The following is a 21,607-nucleotide window of genomic DNA, read 5'->3' on the forward strand; positions in this document are numbered from 1 at the left end:
AGAACTGCTATTAAGAGGATTTCTTCCGAGGTTGTGATACTAATTCTTCCTGTTAATAACTAATAACTCAAGTTTTCTAGCACGCTTCTAGTTTTTTGAGCGTTTGTAGCAACTGCAACTATAACAACTGGCATAACCTAAAAAATTCTAAATGAGAAATAATTTTTGCTTCTTCATTCTTAGTTTCCCATGGTGTGGGTTTTTTGGGTGGTAGCTTTTCTCCCTAGTCAAATCTAGCAGTATTAATGTGCTTATCTTAGAGTTTCAAATGAATAATACTGTTACATGATACTAGAGCCTAATTTGTTAATACTATATACTCTGTGTTGATTTATTTTAGCTTTCACCTGTTTTAACCAGTGAAGTGCACAGCGTCCGTGCCGGACGGCATCTGGCTACAAAACTGAATGTTTTAGTACAACAGCACTTTGATCTGGCTTCAACCACAATAACTAACATTCCTATGAAGGTAATATTGTGTCTGTAGCTTTGTGTTAACTAGTTACATCACTTCTAAATTTGTTTGAAAACTTTTAATGTTTATTTTAATCAAATTTTTACATTGATTTTTCTCTCCATATCATATTTTCTGGTTTGTTTTTTTGTTTTTTTTTATTAGCCCACATTCAATGTCTGTGACCAGGTTAGTAAAAAGGAGGAGGAAAAAAAAAAAGCAAAGAAGGATCACAGAACAAAATGTTGTATTGCTGAATCTCAATTTTCGATGTAGCAATACAAGTGTTATTTCAGTTGTGTTTGTATTATTTTATATAAATACTATCTTATTTACCTCAGATTACTTTGTCTGTGATTCTTTTGTCTTTTTCTAGTTGTGTTTAGATATTCTTGACCCTTGTGCATTATAGTGGCATAGTGAGTCTCTTTTTCCTCTGTTTCATTATCATGCCCACCCAACATAAAGGTGTTTGTAACTAATAGTTGATTTTTGACTAAAGGTTTTCCAGTAGTTTTCTGTTTGAAGATCCATAAACCAGAAACAGGGCAACAAGGGGATATATCTACTTAAGAAAGTAGATATAAAGTACAATAAAGATATTAAATTAAACATCTTTTCAAAGTTGTTTATGGCCCTATTTTTAATTATTTTTTTTTATTGCTACTGGGAGGGAAATCAGCGCAACTAAGAATTTAAGTATTAAGTTTATAGGAATTTTCTGATCAGGCAGCAAGAGAATCAAAACAGAAGTGTCAGTATTCAAACAAACAAAAAGGGCAGGGGCAGATAGACTTTCCTGATTTTAAAAAAAATCATCAAGTTCTAATACTGTCAATCATTACTTGCATCTTTGAAAACTAGCAACACTGTATAGCTTTTATAAATTGAAACATGAAACTAAAGATTATTTTCACAGCTTTAATGAAACTTTGACATGGGTCATGGCATAAATGTGACTTAAGTTTGCAAATACCTTGTCTGTAACTTTGACCTGTGTGCTGCTGGTATGCCTCTCCCTCCTGCCTTTGTCCTTATAGTAATAGACTATGTTGAGTTCTCTGTGGTTTTGGGGTTTTTTTGTTTTTGTTTTTTTTTTTTTAACCTGGAGTAAATTACCAAGGTTACTGTACTGTTTTTGCTAGCCTGTAGCTGCTTAAAGATGCAGTGTCCTCTTCACAAACATCTCTTTTTAAATTATGAACTTGCAGCTGCAAGTACACTTCTTATGTATCTTAAGTGCAAGGAAATGATAATAAATTCGGAGTGTGTTTTTTGGTTTGGATTCTTGCAATTTTTTTATTTAGAAAAAGTAATTGCCAATCTATTTTGTAGTGACCATTTGTTGCTGCTCAGTAAGCTATAACTGCTGGTGGTATTCAATATATCCTAGGCTTCTTTATTTTCACTAATTTAAACAAAAGTAGAAGCCTATTTTTTCCTATATTTTACACTACGCGCCCTGTTATGACACTTGTATGAAGAGGAAACTATAGGTTTTCACAAAAGGAAAAAGGGGAAAAGCAGATGGCTGCATCTTTAAACAGGTCAGAGAGCAAACAGTTTCCTCAACATTGCAATCCCGTTGTTGTCTAATGCACTTTGGAGGCTTTTTGTTTTCTTCTGGAGTGAAAGGTAAATATAGAATAATTTGTTTATGAAAACAGTGACCTATAACTAAAATAATTATATATTTATTCTTTCTGCCTTTCTCTTTTAAAGGAAGAACAACACGCTAACACATCAGCCAACTATGATGTGGAGCTTCTTCATCACAAAGAGGCACATGTTGACTTTTTAAAGAGTGGTAAGTAGAAACGGTCCTCTCAAAGTGGCTTTTGATCAGCCTGCTGGAAGTATTCACAAAGAAAGATTTCAAGCTTCAAATTGATGTAAATTTCAGGCATGATTACCATATTTTCAGTTACTCCTTACAACCTAAGAACTTGATTTGTAATTATTGGCATATTTTAATATAGTAATCAGGACATAACAATGAAAAACCAGGTCAAATTAATCAGACCAGTTTTCGCATATATTCAGGGTATTTGTGTGAGATTTGAGAGGCATGTCAGCTTCTTACTGAGATATAAAAAGTACATGAGAGTAGATGAGAGACCATTACAGTTTTTTGTTGTAATAAATAAAATATGGTTGATCACACACTTTTTCTGACTCTATATTGCAGGTGATAATCATGTAGGAGGCAATAGCAGAGAAGGCACATTTAAAGAAACTGTAACATTAAAATGGTGTACTCCTCGAACAAATAGTGTGGGTAGGTAACATGGTATCTTACAAAAAATTATATTCTAACTTGTGCTGGACACTGTTCTCTCTGTACAATGATAACAATCTGAACGAGGGCCTAATTAGCTTCTTGTTAATGCTGGTTTTACCGTTTGCTCTATAAACTTTGCTGCTGACTGCGTCATATGATGCTGTCCTGATCTTGGCTAATCAGTGGTTTGTGTAAGAGATGAGAGGGGTAATAATGTTTTTCTTGGTGGCTTTTTCAATCTCGAGTATTGTGAAGTTGTTCCTTGACTACAATGTTGAGTAATTATTTGCCACTACCACAGGGCCAAGTATACCTTGTCAGTTACACGGTGATGTTTTTTAACATAGCAGCTTTGAGACATTGAATCTTTTTTGGTTTTAATTCTTGTTTTGGGGGGGTGGAGGGGCGCGGAGATCGAAGTACTATTTTTAGAGTAATCTTTAGAGTGCTAAGTAAAAAGCTTTGTAAGAAAACTAAATGTATGCAATGATGCTATCAGTAGACTAGTCCCTCTGTATTAACTTTCTAATCTGAGTTAGGGAGATATCTCTACCCAAATCTGAGTAGAGAAAGACAGGGAAGATTTGAGGTAACCTGGCCATTCGGCTCGTGCACCCTGCAGACTATCAGCAAGATATGTTGACTCAACCAGCAGGTCAAAAATATAGATAAGGGAAATAAGAGGAGGCTGACTCTACAGTGAAATAATTCAGGAGATAAAGAGCTGGAGGTCCTGCTGGAAATAAGGCATGGGAACATATTAGGCTCTCTCGGAGTTGAGGGTACTGGAGTGATTGTGAGGAGATGGTGAAAGGAGCAGACTTCTAGATTGAGAGACAGACTTTTTAGTTCTTCTGGTTGTGGAATAGCTTCTTTTGCCTTTCTTTTATTTTGTGGGATATTTTTTCTGTATGCGGAACTACACTCAACTTCTCTACTTGTTTATTTTTCAGAATTACACTATTGCACTGGAGCATACAGAATTTCACCAGTAGATGTAAATAGCAGACCTTCTTCATGCCTTACTAACTTTCTCCTTAATGGTAAATTTGTGTCCGTGGTTAATTATTTAACATTTTAGTAGTTAATATTTTGGATTGTGCACTTACCACATTTTGGTTTGTAGAGCAGTAAATGTCTATATACTGTAAAAATGTTCGGTTTATTTTAACATGTCATTAATAAGAGAAGAAAGTTGTTAAATGTACTCAAAGGCAAATGGAAAGAGTTTTGAAACGTGAAGATGGGAGAAAAGATGTAAAGAGAGAGCAAGTATTGAATGTTGCTAGTTCTTTTCTGAATCCAAATGTAGAATACTTTTCAGTTTATGCTATTTAGTAGGAAACAGCGCTTTCAGTAGGTGATAGTAGATCATAATGCTTACTCTGACTGTTGCAAAATATTAGCAACTTATGTCTATGCCTGACTTCTAGCAGATGCTGGGCAGCCTCAGAAAACTCTTCTAACTGTGTCATGACCAACTAAGTGTGTTGGTCAATGGAAGTAGACATACTTATGTGTACTAGGATTGGTCAAAAAGTAGATCAGATTTTTGCTTATCTGTGAGGTCTTGCCCATTGCCATGAATAATCTTGCTATAAGAGGTTGCCACTTAAATACATGTTAAAAAGGTAGGCCAAACCTGTTTGTTCCAAATAAGTAATATGTGGTCAATGTTAATTGCATGTGGGGTTTTTTTTTTACAGTTTGCAAATAAAATTGAATGACCAACATCCTTTTAATGGGATGTTTTCTTCAATCAAGTAATTTAAATGTCTGAGTAAATGTGCAGTAGTTTTATTAAACGCTGTATTTTTGTGTATTTTTCTCTAAAGATTCTGTACTGAAAAAATACTTCGATCAATAGAAATGGTTAGAATAAAAATTAATAGCATATTTCAGATAACCAGCCTCTTCTGATCTTGTTCTGTTTTTGCTTCCTCATAACAAACAACTTAATTGGAGAATGTACCCTTTCATGCTTAGTGTATTTTACTGGAAATAAGACAAAGGCAGTTTTATTTCTCTGTCTGAAAAACAGTATCCATTTTAGGCATTAACAAATAGTATCAATTGGTACCTTTATACTCAAGTAGGTTATTTTGTTACTTAGAAGTTGCTTTTAATGAGTTTCTGTAGTAGGGTCAAAGAAGTTTAGTGTACAACATAATCTGTAACAATTAAAAATAGCAAACTGCCCTTACACAATATACCATTTTAATGCCTTACCAATATGTGTTTTTCCTAAAAGTAATGCCCTACAGAGAGAGTGATTTATTGGTCCAGGAGAGAGGCTTTTTGATCTTTCTGTGTAAAATTTGAGAGTACATGACATTATATTCTGTGTAAAGATGTGGAGCAAATACTCAAAGGAATAGCTGTTGCTTGTTCAGCTAGCTGAAAACACAACTTTAATGGGTTCAGAGTCTTCCTGGCCATGTACAAACCCATGTTGTGTATATGTAGTATATAATTTAAAATTGTGGCACACTAACTAGTGAAACTGATCTCATTTCCAACAGGTCGTTCTGTTTTGTTGGAACAGCCACGTAAGTCTGGCTCTAAAGTAATTAGTCACATGCTTAGCAGCCATGGAGGAGAAATTTTTCTGCATGTATTAAGCAGCTCGCGATCAATTCTAGAAGATCCCCCATCAATTAGTGAAGGGTGTGGTGGAAGAGTCACTGACTACCGGATTACAGTAAGATTCTTTCCTTTTTTTTTTTTTTCCTTTCTTCTTTTTTCTTAAGTTGTTGCTTATCTTGGGTGATAAGAGATGTAGTGCAGTAGGCATGTAAAGGAAATGTTGGTCTGTTTTCTAGAGAGCTGGAGTGGATTGCGTGGTCAAACTGCTTTTCTTTGTACTACTGCTGCATATTTAGTTCAAAGTAGCTAATCTGCTTATTGTTATACCTGCTTCATAGAATCCTTTCTGTGTTAAGGAAGTACTTGCCTCCTTGTGCACTATGAGTATTTAAAGTTTGTTCCAATTCTAGAATAACATTTTTCTTGGCGAGTTTTTTCTGTGGGCTGGGCAGGACTATATCCTGCTAATAGTTATAAGGATAGATTGCACGTAAATGGTTTGTACAATAAATAGAAAAGATTAAGTTGTCAGCTTTGAACCCTAGATATGGAGCAGACAATCAGCTGGCACTCATCTTGGTTTTTTCCTCTATTTTTTTCAATACATCCTTTGTATCTATTGTAAGCAAGCAGAAGTGGCTTCCAGAAAAACGTAACAAAACTGTCACCATAGACGAAATACCTTGTCGATCCAGAAGGCCTCCTCATCAAAAACCTTGCATCAGTTTTTAATCCATATTTTTTATACAACTATTTTTTGTGTTCACACAGAGTAATGTACATCTGAAACATAGAAGCAGGACTCTGGTTGTTAGGGTTTAATTTAGTGGCGGGGATGGTACACGCCTAGTGATAAGACACTGCTGTTTTGCCCGTTCAGTAAAGATTACTTTGTTAGAGAAATGCCTAATTATATCTTGTTTGGTTATCATTAGGATTTTGGTGAATTTATGAGGGAAAACCGATTAACTCCTTTTCTAGAGCCCAGATATAAGATTGATGGAAGTCTTGAAATTCCACTGGAACGTGCAAAAGATCAGTTAGAGAAACACACTCGTTACTGGCCTATGATTATTTCTCAGACTACCATCTTCAACATGCAAGCTGTAAGTAACTTGGGGTTTGTAACCTTTTATTCTGTTCTAGATTATTTCACCTTGCCACTCGATGAAATATTAACTCTATTTTATCGTAAATCACTTGCCACAAAATCAGTTTATTTTTGTCTCAAGTACCCTGTTTTTAATGTCAGCCGGGTATTGGAATGCCATCTAAATAGGGTGGAATATTTAACCTGACAGCTACAGTGCTGCTTAGTAAAGAAAATGAGCATCTGTCTATGCCTGATCAGAGTTATTACTAAATTGAGGATAAGGGGGTGTGGTTTTGTTGTGTGTCGTTCTGTGGTTCCCTTGCCTTTGATTTCTTCCATTTCTTTCTTCTTCCTGTTTCTCTCCTGTGACATACGCAGACTTTCTCGTTGTTGACTTTTGTTTTGTCTTGCAGGTAGTGCCGTTAGCCAGTGTGATTGTAAAAGAAGCAATGACTGATGAGGATGTTCTGAATTGTCAAAAAACAATATACAATTTGGTAGACATGGAGAGGAAAAATGATCCGCTCCCAATTTCAACAGTTGGCACCAGAGGAAAGGGTCCAAAAAGGTTACATGCATATCTTTTTGTTGATGCCGGACTTTTTTCAGAAATAATCTATTAACATTGTTTTCGTATTTTCAAAGTTTTAAAATTTGGCCAAAGGTAATACGTAGTAAACTAGTTGTCGTATGTACACAAAACAAATGCTGTGAATACTTTGCCTCTATCATTTAGGGACTATCACAGGACTGATATTGCTGTATCAGTATTGCTGTATGTTAGGAAAAAAAATTATCATTTTGTTGCCCAAGAATTGTGAATGTGTTAAAATATGAAAGCATCAAGAGAGGTAAGAGATAAGATACAAGCTAGGACAGAGAAAGTGTAATAATCTCAATTTAATAAAAAGTTAAGCATATTATAAAGGAATAATGCTTTAAAATTGGGTTATATTAGAATAGTCAAATCCTTTTGAAACAGTTATTTAAAATATGGGCTACTCCTTTAAAAGAAGTAGAATATGCTGATATCGCAGTCATTGTGATGTGTGCATTGTATTTCCAAGAACTGGCTGAAAGGAAATTCAGCTACAGAAGATTTGTCCACATGACTGGAAGTTACTTACAGTAGCATGGTACAATTCTTTCTACATTTTTTTTTTTTATCCAAAGAACTAAATAGTAATTAATTTGCATGTCAGTACATGAGTGGTTCTCTGCATATCATGTTGCATAGTTGGCAAACACCTGAGAGGATTCAAAAGTGCCTTTTGGCAGTCAGATCTCGTGGCATTTAAGAATTTTATTTCAGTGGACATAGTCTGTTCAAATTTAAATTTAACTCTGGATGGTAATTGGGAAAGGTTATGTGCAGTGTGGTTTAAAGGATGGAGTTAATCCCAGGTGAATAGACCTCCAGTACAAGAGGACAGCAAATCTGTTCAGGATTATTTTGGGGCTTGGGTTGGTTTGTTGGTTTTTTTGTTTGTTTGTCTCTTAAGGTCTGTTCTTTAACCTTAATTTAGTCAGTGGTTTAACAATCTAGGTAATCCCATATGTAATATCTTTTTTCTGGCCTTGCTTAGAGATGAACAGTACCGGATTATGTGGAATGAATTGGAGACCCTTGTACGAGCACACATAAGCAACTCTGATAAACACCAACGAGTCTTAGAATGTTTGATGGCTTGCAGAAGCAAACCCCCAGAAGAAGAGGAGCGCAAGAAACGAGGTAGAAAGAGAGAAGACAAAGAAGACAAGTCAGAGAAGTTGGGCAAAGACTATGAATCAGATAAGCCATGGCAAGAATCAGAAAGGTAAATTTTCTGAAGTGAAATAAAACTGTAGCATAATAATTTTTGTCCTGCCCTACTTCAAAGGGGAGAGGAATTGCGGTGATACAGTTGCAGGTTTCAATTTGATGTGTTCATGCTTGTAACCTTGGCTTACTACCAGTGAGTGTGGATTCCAAGATTTTTTTGGGTCAGTCACTGTTATCAAGCTTGGGAAATGGGCACCTTATTACGATGCCTGCTTATCAGACTCTTCAAATTGAGCTATTTTACAAGCAGTATGGTTCAGTATGGTTGTTGGACAAGCTGTTGACCACTTAGTGGGGCTTTGCAGCTTGAGGAGTTGGATTTTATCGTAACCACATCACCTATTAGACATTAAACTGCTTTATAGAAATACAAAGCATGCCTAAAAACTTGGGACAGACAGTTATTTTCTCTTGAGCTGTAGGTAGGTTAGTGTTCAAGTAGATAAACAATCCAGATTGATTTGGCTTTTCTCTTTAGTTGAATGTCAGGATTGATTGTCCATATACCTACCGTCTATAATTCGTTGTAACTTGTCTAAGTGGTAAGTATCTGTCAGTATCTTCTGTTTTCCATCTTTCAAACTACTATTCTAAAGAAATCAAAACGCCTTTATGGTAGTAAGTGTAATTCGCATGTTTTTTGCATGCTATGATCATTTAGGATAGGAGGACCTTTTCACCTATGTTATTGTCACCATGCTGGTGGCCTTTCTGTGTATGATGAAACTATTCCTACAATTGCTTTTACTTTCACGTGTGGAACAAAAACGAAGACTGAGATAAAAGGGATTTGGTGTAGAATAGGTCTGAATCCACGTAGAGAAGATAATAGGAAATTTTGTGTTATATTTGTATATTCATTGTTACTTAGGCTTTCCTTCAAAATTATGATCAACTCTCAACAACTACAGTACAAATACAGCTAATGAACTTACGTGAAATTATATTTTAAGATCCTTCACTTAAGGCTTTATCCAGAGGATTACTTGGCTAGTTTTCCCTATTGTTTTTCACCCATTCCAAGGGGTCAAAGGAAATTTTCTTACAACATGGGTTGCGTATAACTTTAAAGACTACAGAATGGTATCGAGAATCATATGTGCGGCTCTAGCATATTTTGCTTCACTGTTTTCCTTCCCTCTCAAAAAGGTTAAAAGGTCTTTTGGATCGTGAAAAAGAAGAACTAGCAGAAGCTGAAGTTATCAAAGATTCCCCTGATTCTCCTGAGCCGCCCAACAAAAAGCCTCTTATTACAATGGATGAAATGCCCACAGTTGAGAAGGCAAAAGGTAAACCAGAAGAATTGCAACAGGTTATTTCTTTTAAAGATAGAAATTGTTGTACCAACCTGTATTTTTCTAAAGTAACGAGATGAATCTTCTTGGGAGTTAAAGCTAAGTCAGTGTGGATAATTTTTAATTAAACACTGAATGTTGAGAAATTCTTAATAAATATGTTGATGTCAACAGGTCTATGTAAAAAGAGAGATACCAAGATCCTGTGTGGGTCTGCTGATAGGCACTTGGGTTGATAGGGGGTTGGACAAATTTCTGCTGGTGCTATTTGAGATGCTACACGCTATTAAAGGACAGGTATCAGAAATCACTGTCTCCTGCTGACTAATAAATATAAACATGCCTAACCATATAGTTGTTGGAATGGGCAGTACTCACTGACTTCTTTTCCTTGGTGTGAGCTATTACCTGTCACAATGGCTGAGCTGATGTTCAGATTCTGCATTTGAAGCAAAGTCAATCTCATATGAAGCAACTACTGAGATGTTACCACTTTGCATATTTTGTATTTATTTAGCCTCTGTTATAAGATTGTTTAATATTAGTGGGTTTAGTATGTTGTACTACCATAGTCTGTAGTAACTTCTAAGACTTTATAATGATGTAATGTTTAAGAATTCAGAAATTAAATCACTTGGAGTCTTTTTACTTGCAATTTTAGGGCCCATGTCCTTGCTGTCTTTATGGAGCAACAGGATTAATACTGCCAACTCTAGGAAACACCAGGAATTTATTGGTCGCTTGAACTCTGTCAACAATAAAGCTGAGCTGTATCAACATCTGAAAGAAGAAAATGGGTTTGTATCAGTAAATGATTCACTATAAATATCTTAGCAGTAGTCAACATGCAGTATGGAGGAATATTTCAGTTACAGCATTAAAACGACTCCTTACTCCTTTGAGGATGAAAATGTAGAAATACATTCCTTTGTCTCTCAGTAGTGATGGAGAACTACAGTAGTGTTTGCTTTTCAGTTGTTTGCGCTTGTGCCTAGCAAGGTCGAATGCTGAGAAATGGTCTTCCCTGTGCCTTAGTGATTGCCCTTGCAGCAAGACTCTTAAACTTCTGGGGTTTAAATGGTAGCTAAGTTGAGATTTCTTATTCCAGTCTGCTGCTTGCTGTAGCTTCCAAAGGAATGGCTAATATAAAAATATTGTCCGTAGTAGAGTGGTTGAATCCTATGCTGTGCTGTAATGAAGTTGATAGTAGTCTGTGTTCTAACAAAAAACACTGAAAAACCAAACCAGCCTCCTCTTAAATCAATAAGCTGGTGGTAGTCAATGATCAGTGTAAGAAGGGTGGAAATGAAGACCTTGAAACAAACTGCTAGAGCTCAGATTTTCGAAATAGATTTGCTGTAGTCCCATGAATATGGGCCTTTATCTTTTGGTGAGGTTGGTAATGGATAGCTTTTTGCGGTTATTGCTGGAAAATTTTTTTCCTTTGTGTATCCATTGCTGCTTAAAGAAGTATGAAGAGGCAATAAGATTGTGTATATTGGGGACAGGGAGAGACAGGATGGTTAGTGAAGTAAAAAATATTTATTACAAAACTATTTAAGTCTGATTACTTTTTTTTCTTAATCTGTTGATTGTACTTCCAATAATAATCCTTACCAATTGTTGTCTTGCATTACAGAATGGAAACGACGGAAAATGGAAAAGCAGGCCGGCAGTGATGATTAATATTGTTTCTTTGGCCAAAACTTGGCCAAAATGCAAAAATATTTAATGCTGGAATTGATATTGGTACCACTTCAGTACAATTGTATAGCTCTGTTTTGATTGGTTTTTACATTTTTCTATTTTTGCTATGAAATATGAAATCTGCATATCACATTAAATGAATAGTGTGCAAATAGGAGCTGTCCTGAAATATTTTACAGTCGTGTTTTTAGGACGAAGAAAACCTGTGCTGCCATGAACTAAATCAAGTAATCAAAAATGTTAGTCAAAGTTTAAAGTCTTTTCCCATAAGCATTGTTTAATATTTCAAAATCAGTGATGACTGTTTGGTTTTTTTAAAATAATTATTCAAGTAATTGATAATTAACTGATAATATTGCTAATTTTGGTTCACAAATACTCTTATTTATATGAAACTTCTTCAGGAGTCCAGAATTATGGAAAAGACCGCACACTTAGTACCTAGGGACTGAGCTGAGAAAATGCCAGTCTTGGTTTTCGACTAAGGAGTTGGGAGAGTGAGTGGTTTTACAGCTAAGCATTGTTGGTATAAGTACTTTTAAAAATTGACTAGAAATGATCTTTAGAAAGCAAAGCCTTTCAGGTTGTTGTGCTACAGTTAAGTCTTTGTTTGCAAGCAAAAGTAAAATAAAATTTTTGCTAATCATTAAATTATTTTTTGATGAAATATGCCCTCTAAGACACCTGTGGTTTTAGGTCTAAGGTTTTGGGACGTCATGGGGAGACTTATTCTGAATTTTAATGGCTGGGAAATGACAAAGTAGGTGATCTGTCTTCAGTTTGAATAGAGCCTCTTTTTCTGTTAATGGAGAGTAGAATTCTCAAACAGGAGAACTCTCTCACCCAATGTCTGTGATCTAATCCTTTGCAAAATTTTTGCCTTGGCTTCCAAACGGGTCAACTTGAGTGGGCTACGGAAAAATGAATACCTAAAACTCCCTAGGTATATCAGCCTTCCTCTGATCCGCAACTGTTGCCTTATTCTAGCTTGTGTAAGCAACTGAAGGTCTTACAGATTTAGTTTGAGTTGATTTAAGACACATCTTTGTGAGCTTTTCTGAAACAAGATTAATATATTAATATTTCTTCACCCAAAACTTTAAATACCGTAGTTTGTGATGACTGAACACAAATAATCATGCAAGTATTCTTTGCTTACATTGGTAGCAGAGTCCTTTCTTCAGCTGTGTTGAAGTACCATGTCTGATTTCAAGGTGATTATTTAGCCACTGTGATGCAGATGTGTTTTCTGTTAAATGATTTTAGAACCATTTTTACAGAATGATTAAAGAGTACTTGCATGATAATATTTTTTTATCATGTTCTAAAACTTATGTAGCTCTTACAGAAGCAGCATGTAATTTTTGGAGATCCTAAAGGCTGAAGACTTTATTTTCACTGCTTAATTGAAAATAGGATGTCCTGCATCACCGCATCTCGTGATGCCTTATCTGAAATGTCCTGATGGAGAAAATCACCATGGCATTATTGTTTCTCACGAGTTCATGTGTTTTTCAATGAGGTTGTACCGCGTATCAGTCTGGATGTTTCTCTTGTTTGCTGAAGGAGTTTTAAAGTCTGGAACCTAGGGAGCATATAAATGTCAGCCTTCTGCAATTTGTTGCTAGTCTAGAGAAGTATAACTGAAAAGCTTATCCTGTGCCTTGGGGAACTGGGTGTATTGCATCTCCTGGTCTGCCATTAATATTCAGCTGCAATTCTTAAATATGCACAGGAATTAAATACTTTATTAGAGGAAAAGAAAAATTCTGCACCTGCTATTAAAATGCGTATTTGTTTAGTTCACTTACTAACCACATTTTTCACTTTTGGAACATCTGTCAGGTAAGACCGTTAAAAAATTAAATGAACGGGGCCCAGTTCTTCAAGGTGGTTGGCTGTGGGCCTGTATTCAAAGTATTTGAAGAGTCTTGCTGAGACATGAGGTGCTACAAAGGCTGATACTTCCTGCAGTGATTCTTTAAATTTACATTTTACCAATTTTATGCCTAGACTATTGACAGTGAATTACTGCTACTTTGTTGACTTTTACACCAAACCTTAGAGCTGGTTTATAGCTGGATGGCTTCTGGAAAGCATTGAAGTAGTCATCTAGAGGAATTTGTATTTATCCAAAAAGCTACTCAGAACTGTAAACCCAGACAAGCGCTACCCGTTCATGCAAGAAAATGCAAATACTATCACTGCTGTCGTATTCACAGAGCAACTGCTGTCCTAAAAAATGAACATAACATGTTAGCAAAGTTTTCATATGCATAGCTAACTAGTGCGAGTTCCTCTGCTCCCACGAATATGTTATAACTAGAGTTGGGTTGTACATGTATGATGTACACACAATATAATTTGATCTGTTCGAATACTTTGGTCCTGTAGCTCTTGGTACACTTGTAGCTGGTGACCTGCTCAGATTCTTTCTGTGCCATGACTACTGGTTTAGCTGTACTGTTGTTGGGGTTGCTGGGTGGTGAGAATCTGAAGTTTGGAGAGAAGGAAAGCCAGCAGAGGCTGCAGGGACCTGTGTTGGTACGTCATGCTGGCATCTGGTTGTTTGCAAACATTATTCTGTACCACAACATAGAAGTGGACCACTGGAGAGCTGTTCTCATCTCCCAGTTGTGGACTGTTCCCAGATCTATCCCTGGACTGGATTTCCTTTGGACTGGTTAGCAGCCTGCTCCCAAACTGGATCCAGTTCTAGCTGGTTTCCTTACAGTAAGAGTAGCATTTGTGCCTGTGTTCTTTAGCCTGCAAAAACTATTCTTTGGCTAACTTGCTGCTCTCTAGCGTCTGCTCCCTGTGCTAGAGCAGTGTTTGTGGTGGTTGGGCTGCCCTGTATACAGGGTGGCTTCTATACCTTCAGCTCAGTTGGAGCTCAGCAGAACAATAGATGGCCACTACATACCATGCCAGCAAGAGGACACCGTGACAGGATGGTTACCCTATGAGTTCTTGTTCCTAGATAGCTTAGTGAAACTATCTCCAGAGGTGTAACATGAGTGGTCTGAGGCTCTTTGGTGATCTGCCTTCTCCAGGAAAATCCTGTGGCAGTTCTGTAAAGGGTGTTCTGTATGTTCCTTTCCTTTCTATGTGGTGGTGGTGCTGGTGGTACTTTGATCCTATTTCACACTGTACTTTCAGGTTCATGGAAGATGTTCTCAGCTTTAAAACAGTTTACAGATTAAAATTGGAAGTTATGGATTAAGTAGTTTAATCCATAATTAAGTTACGGTTTAAATTTTGCATATTTTAGGATATGCAAAGGATTTCAAAATATTTGAAAATATTTTAGGAATTATTTTACAGATGTATACCAGCATCAGCTTGGTATACATTTTTTTGTTCTGAGTGGTACAGGCATATCATTCTACTGAGCTCACCCATAGACTCCTTTATCTGCTTTACTTGTCATTTTGTTCTAGTACTTAGTTTCAGGGTTCTGATTTCACTGCTGTCTCTTCATCAGGCGTAGGTTAAGCATGCTCTATTTTAAATTGAAAAATGATAAAATCTCTTATCTGCTTATGACTTTTTCTGAGTAATAAGGATAGTACATTCTAGTATAAATTGTCTTTTTGTAGACTTGCTCTTAACATCATTTAAAAGGTCTTAAGTCTGTGGATATCGCCCTGTTCGTTCTGGGTAGTCATACCCTCTTGGTAACGGGGAGGGAGTTGGTATTTTGGCGGCTGGAAAGATGGTGTGATGTGAGGCAGTGGTATTGACCTAGAATACTGCTCTTGGGAGGTAAGTGATGCTGAAGACGGTATCCATAACCGAGGTGAAGGTGGAGCCCTGCACTCATGTACAGGCGCTTTGCGAGGTTTCAGGACATCCAGTTCCGTGTTGGTGTGGCTTAAGTGGGAGTTTCTCTGAAATGTCACAGACTGTGATCTGGGAATCTTCCTATGACGCTTGCAAAACCAGTAAACCAACATTATCAGAACCACCCCAACAGTGACACAGAGACTGCTTAGTAAGGCAGATGGGGTCTCCCTGATCCTGGAGTCATTCTTGTGTTGAAGTGTAGGAATGGTACTGTTGAAAGACCCATTGAATGGCTTTTTAGTGGGAAAGCAGTTTTCGCTATATGAAATGTTGAAAATGACATCAATTCTGTATTCTGGCAACATTGCTTGGACAAAGTGTGGGCTAACATACCCATCCGGCACTCTTAATTTCTCTAGCGCTTCCCGGATTTCATCTTTTGCGCACCAGCTGGAAGATGTGTTGGCACTTGTACACAGTGAACTGTTATACCATGAGATTACTGTGGACCCCGGTTTGAGAGCAGTCACCATGATGTCTTTGGGACTGCTGGAGTTCAAATGGAGGGAGAGCTTCTCTAGAAACAAACTAATCCTTTTTCTCTCTCTCAGGAAAGAGTAGTAGCTGTTTTTTGTTCTGAGGGTGTAAAGGTGGCATGGTGTGTTTGTGGCCTTCAGAAGCTCAATAGTGAAGGATTCCCAGGCAGTCAGTCCTCCTGAATCTGTGGCGAGCAGCACAAACTCCTGAGGCGAATACTAGAAATCAATATCAAGAGGATAGCCATGCATGGTTTGCTGAGAGGTGTTAAATTGCAGCCAGCTTTCTGATCCCAATGGCGAGCCATCAGCTGGAATGATTTGTAGAGATAACTGAGTTGAGTTGCCATCTTCCTCATCGTAAAACGTGTTGGCAGGTATAGGAAAAAAGAAGAGGCATCCGATAGTTGCTGTTAGGAATTTAATGGAATGAACAACCTTTGGGGAAGTGTTTGCTTGCCCTTTGGAAAGGAGGGAGGAAAGGAAAGAATTATGAGGAAAAAAAATAGCTATGTGACACTGAATGATAGCAAAGAAATCTCATCGGCCTCCTAGGATTTTGGAGCATGTTGGCTAGAAGGGTCCTCTAGAGGTCATCTGGCCAACCTCCCACTCGGAGCTGTAGCCAAGAGGAAATGAGATCACGCATGGTTTTTCCTAGCTGAGTCTTAAAAACATCTGAGGATGATGGGTCCCAGGTCTCTCTGTGTGACTTGTTCCATTGCTACGTTACCCCCAAGTGAAAAAGTTTTCCTGAGGTCTGAACCTCAGACATAGTTTTGTGCTTTTTGCCCCTTGTTTTATCATCTACCACTTTTCAGAAGAGAAGTGTTACGTTGCCCTCTAGACTTCTTTTTTTGAGAAACAGTACTTCTTACGGATTTTATTTAGGGTCAATAGAACTCCTCACTGCTTTTCTTACATTATTTCCCTTTGTGGTAGACATTGCAAATCTTTTTTTCCTAAGAAGTGAGTAACTGAGCACAATCCCTTAGCTACAGCATCATTTTGGAAGACAATTTGAAGATTTTTTTTTTTTAAAAAATACTTTCTCTGACTGTATTAAGATGGAAATGTGTTGGTAATCTAGAGTTTCTGTAGCATCCTTAAATGGGGATCATATATTAGTCCTTGGGAGACTTAGACTGAAAATACATGGGTGATAAATATTTAAAATCCAATAAAGTACTCTTTTGTTTGATCTGCATTTTTTGCAACCCGCATGCTAACAAGACCAATTCAACATGTAATTGGAGGAAAATCTTGGAAGCAATTAAAAAGGTTCAAGTTTAGATTTTAGTCTTAAACAGGTTAATTCGAAGCTAAAATATAGAAAACAAGATAAATGAGCTTAAATCTGCTTTACATCGTGTGATAACTATTTGCTAATGTCTTGTAAATCAGAAGCAAGTCACTTCAGCTGTTGTCACTTTCTTAGCCTGCATTCAAAAAGTCATAAATATGCACAACACAATTCTTTCTAGTCTAACATACTAGTTGGGTCTTGCATAGTGCCTTCTCAAATAATAACAACTTTTTCTTGCAACTTTTACACAGAAAAGTCACAATACGCCTCCCAGGTGATGCATTTACTTCGTGGTGTCCGTTAACTATGTCTCATTTCTGATGCTTTAAATATCAAAGAATGAGGGCGGTGTTCTTGCTTGAACATTATTTTTTTTTTTTTTTTTTTTTTTGCATTTTGTGTTACGGAAAGCTTATGTTAACTTCAAGGCCCCTCGTATGATTGGATGGTTTACTAAAATCTGAGTCTGGATTACAGTTCAAAGCTGTCCAGCAGGAGACTGCCTGATCCTGTGACACTTTACCTCTCAAAGACTATAGCACAGATACGTCGTTAGCAGGGCTGTCATCAGGCGTTACCTTGATTTGCCTTCATTCCTAACGTTAAGTTTGCAGGAACCCCTGGGAGTGCACTTGCACAAGCTGAGATCCTTAGAAAGTGCAGAATCTCCTGATTATGTTTCCATATGAAGTGTCCTCTTGGGAAACAGACACAATTCCTGAAGAAACAACTCTTAACTCTGCAAAGAGTGGGTCCCAGCCCTGATGCCTGACTGCTCTGTTAGCAGATTCTGAAATGGAGCTCATGAGCAAGGTAGTTATTAAACGATGTTATTGTTTTATCTTTTATTTCAAACTCTAATCACGTTTTTTTTGTTTGGGGATTGTATGAGAATATGTTTGGTTTTTTCTTAGCACCATTGAACTGTGTGCAGCATCAAGAATAATTTCAGATTAATCAGGCAAGCCCTGGCTGTCTCGGCATCACCCTACTTCTGGAGGTGGTAGACACCCTGCATGGGACAGGATTACTCTGAGTGCTGCGCATCTGGCCTCCTATGAGTATGTGGGTGGACAGCAAGTAAGCTGTAGGATGATAAAAAGTGGTGGCAAATTTGAAAGGCAATCTCTCTGTGACTGTTAGGTGACGTTTGCTGGCAGGCTCAAGGAGTAAGGGGGGAAGATCAGGATACAGGGCGTTCCTGCAACCTGTGACAAAAATGTTCCTTTCTGCCGTTTCTGGGTCTCATTTATTTGTGTTTTCTACACTTTAGGATAGGGACCAAATTGCAAGATGCAGTAAAATCATGCCCTAATCTCACCCTCTCATTATATATTAGCCAATGTAACTGATAGGGAGGGATTAATTCAGAGACATGAATCTTTAGGTCATAACAGTTTGAGGCATGGGTTCTAGTATAGGAAACCAGAGCTACCTTGCAAGATGGATAAGAAGGTTAATGACAGCTACGTTCAGCAGTAAAAACACAGAATTAAACTTCTTTTTACCTGGGGTTATATTCTGAAGCTCTTGTGAAAGAGAAGATGGAGGAAGAATCCATGTACTGTCCACAGACTGTAGCCTTCCAGACGTGGGAAACAGCAAGGTGCTTGGATCGTTGTGCGATGGCAGTGGTGTCTGAACCACCTCTGTGGAAATGAGAAGATTATTACAATTGAAGGCGAAAGATCGTTTAGATTTATGAAAAAGGGGATCTTATGTTAATAATTTGCAATAGGGTTGGGAATGCAGTTTAAAAAGCTTTTATGGCATGCAATTGAAAACTCTTGGCCAGCATCTGCCAGCATGGGAAGGAAGCTAGAGTTCAACTTCCCCTTTAGAAAATTGGGGAACTCTTTACCCAAGTGGCTTCTCTCACTGGAGCAGAAAGATATTTTTTAACATCTCTAGATTGCCTGTATTTGCAAGGGTGTTAATAACAGTATCGTGTTAGGCCTGCGTTGCCCATCTGTGGGCTTTGGCAGATGCTTGCTTGGACACCTGACTGCAAACCTAAATATTTCAGACCACAGCCTTGTGCTGAGGGTATAGACTTAACATAGGTCTAGTAAAGTTTTATGAAGAAGATGGTTCTTAAGGGCATTAAACAAGGTCAATGCATCGAAAATAGGGGCCATCAGGTCACTCTAGAGCGAAGGAATAATTTGGCTCTGAATGCTACACTAATGAAATATTTGAGATCTACCATGTGTAGCTTTTTACAGATGTAATATAAGCTGACCGAGACATAATCCGGCAAATTTACTCAACTGGTCCTACAAACATACCACCTCTGGAGTCGAGTATATGCTTAAGCCTTTGTCACGGATTCATAGAGCTGGAGGAGAAGGATGACTGTAAAGGGTGTCTGGTCTAATGCTTTACTCTGTAGGGTACCAAACTACTTCTGTGTCACTTCTGACAAATATTTATTGCTCTGTTCTTAAAAACCCTCCACAATGTCCCCCCAGCATCTCTTCGAATGTTTTATTATCCTTACTGTGAGAAAGTTTATCTAATGTCTAACTTAAATCATCTTAACTGCAATCAAAGATCATTAGCACTGCTTCAGTTCCCAGAGGATACTGAGAACACGTCTTTCATCTTTTTGGCAGACTGTTAAATAAACCTGCATCTTTCCTCAGTCTTCTAACAGATTATTTCAGTTTGTCATGTTTTCAAGACCTATGACTATCCTTGTGTTCTTTCAGAGCTTTTTCAGTAAGTCCACATCCTTCCTCAGATAGGATGGACAAAGCTGGGGCTGATTGTTCAGCTGAGCTGTTATCTGTACCAAGCTGAGTGAAAAAAATACTTTTCCTTATGTGGAACGCTGCTGCTAACCCATCCGTAGTGCAGTGAAGTTGTGCTTTTACAGAAGAAACTGTATTGAACTATTCTGTCAGGACTCTCGGGGCAGGAAAGAAGAAAAATGGAAAGACAAGTCTTAAACATACCTCATATATGGTCAGGCAGATGAGAAGTGGGATTAAATAAAGTCACCAGAGGTACTTCTACAGCATCAGACTTGATGTCTGAGATTTTGTGTGACTCCAGCGTAGGCTTGGTGACATCTGGCAAAATCCGGCTTGTTCCCAGCTCTGTGTCTGAATGCAATTCCTTTGTGCCGCTGGATAAAACACTTGCAGGCTGCATCTCTGTTCTGAGCATGCTGCCACTGTAAGAAGAATGGAGTGTATTTGTTGGTCTCGATAGCTCAGACATGTCAAAGCTAGAAAAGTCTACTGGCAGAGTAAGAACTGGAGCGATATCGGGATGGGACAGAATGATCAGATTTGGTTCGTAAGGTGCTTCAGCTTTACTAGGCAAAGTGCTGTATAACATGCTAGAAAAGCAGGCTGAAGCTTCAGGGCTGAAATATTTGGGATGGAGGGCGTGTGCATCTCTCTGGGTTACAGAAGAAACTGTGCTTTTCCCTCCAGCAAATGGAATCCCATTGGTCTGTGGTATAGTCATAAACGGTTTAGGTAACTGGTCATAGTCATTGGCAAACGCTTGGCTCAGACTGCCACTTGCTAGCACAGGTGGAAATGTGAAGCCAGACAAAGTTGTGACTCTTATTGAAGCTTTTGGGAATGGCCAAGGGAGTATTTCTGGAGAGGGGGATGCACTAGGAAACATTTCAAATTCTGGAAAGCGGCTTTTTGCCTTGTCACTGTAATCTGGCACTTCTGAGACTGACGTTGCTTCTGGCAAAAATCCATGAAATTCTGTCTTGGAAGGAAATGCCTCTGCTGGGCTGCGAGGCCATTCACGAGGAGTGTTTATTACCAAAGTGTACGTGGGCCTGGAAAGCTGGTCTGTGTCTGAAGTGATGTCCTGTAGGAGATGGTGTGTGGATACTTCTGATTTACTAGAAAGGAAATATGAGTCTGTCTCAGGCACGTGAGTCTCTGGCTGCTCTAACAGCAAGGACGTGCCAGAAGCTCTAGTAGGCAGCACTTCCAGTTCAGTGAAGAGAAGCATTGTTTTAGTAAGCAGTGAAGGCAAAAGATCTGGAAAACTAGAGTCTGCAAACATAACGGATACTGGTGGGTTAGTTGGCATGTCCCATGCTGAGTCCATTTGTAAGGTGAGCAAACTTTCTGGACTTATAAGATGGATATTGTTCTGCATCTTGTAACTTGCCATTGTTACACTTTCTTCACAGAAAGAGGATAAACTCTGAGTAGGCGATACTGCAAGTTGTGTGAGTGAGCGGCTTGGCACAGTAGAGGACAAAGGCCTGGAAGCCTCTCCTGCAGCCAGTCTCTGTGTAATTCTAATCAGTTTTAATGTAGGTGTTGGTGTGATCATTAATCGCCTTCGTTGTCGTCTTGGAGACTTTCTTTCATAATCATCTCTCCTAAGTATACTCCAGCCTGCAATTTCATACCCTAGCAGCTGTGATAGGTGATGCGAGTCAATGTTGTGTTGCAGGACTTGGATGAATTCGTGGAGCACGGCAAACCCTCCACATTTAACAGGCCAGGAGAGTCCTACGTAACGGTTCACCGTAAAGTCAATGTGCCCAGTGTCTTCAGCCAGTACGGTCAGGCTCTGCGAGCCTCTGTGTGCCGACACCCTGTATTGCAACAGGGTTAGCAGGGAGGAATCCAGGTGGAGATATTCAGCCATCGTGCAGACGATGTAGAGGCGTTCCTGTACTTCCAGGGTTTCTGCTCCAGTAGAGATAATGATTTCAGCAGAAGTGATGGGAACTTCCTTCCCACACCTGATA

At 38.2% G+C, this 21,607-nt stretch overlaps 1 protein-coding gene across 1 annotated transcript in view; it reads left to right on the top strand.

Annotated features, from left to right (window-relative positions):
- INTS13 (integrator complex subunit 13) overlaps positions 1-11,392 on the top strand; it is an 18,861-nt gene extending 7,469 nt beyond the window's left edge. Inside the window, exons 7-17 of the mRNA XM_063357231.1 lie at positions 341-469; positions 2,177-2,261; positions 2,643-2,732; positions 3,689-3,778; positions 5,258-5,436; positions 6,257-6,427; positions 6,828-6,982; positions 8,001-8,231; positions 9,386-9,525; positions 10,193-10,328; positions 11,171-11,392. Coding sequence (XP_063213301.1) covers positions 341-469; positions 2,177-2,261; positions 2,643-2,732; positions 3,689-3,778; positions 5,258-5,436; positions 6,257-6,427; positions 6,828-6,982; positions 8,001-8,231; positions 9,386-9,525; positions 10,193-10,328; positions 11,171-11,210 — 1,446 coding nt within the window. The 3' untranslated portion in view covers positions 11,211-11,392. The remainder of the gene's footprint in view (positions 1-340; positions 470-2,176; positions 2,262-2,642; positions 2,733-3,688; positions 3,779-5,257; positions 5,437-6,256; positions 6,428-6,827; positions 6,983-8,000; positions 8,232-9,385; positions 9,526-10,192; positions 10,329-11,170) is intronic.
- The last annotated feature ends 10,215 nt before the right edge of the window (positions 11,393-21,607 follow it).

This window comes from Chroicocephalus ridibundus, chromosome 1 (genome assembly GCF_963924245.1).
Source record: "Chroicocephalus ridibundus chromosome 1, bChrRid1.1, whole genome shotgun sequence".
Taxonomy (NCBI): Eukaryota; Metazoa; Chordata; class Aves; order Charadriiformes; family Laridae; genus Chroicocephalus; species Chroicocephalus ridibundus.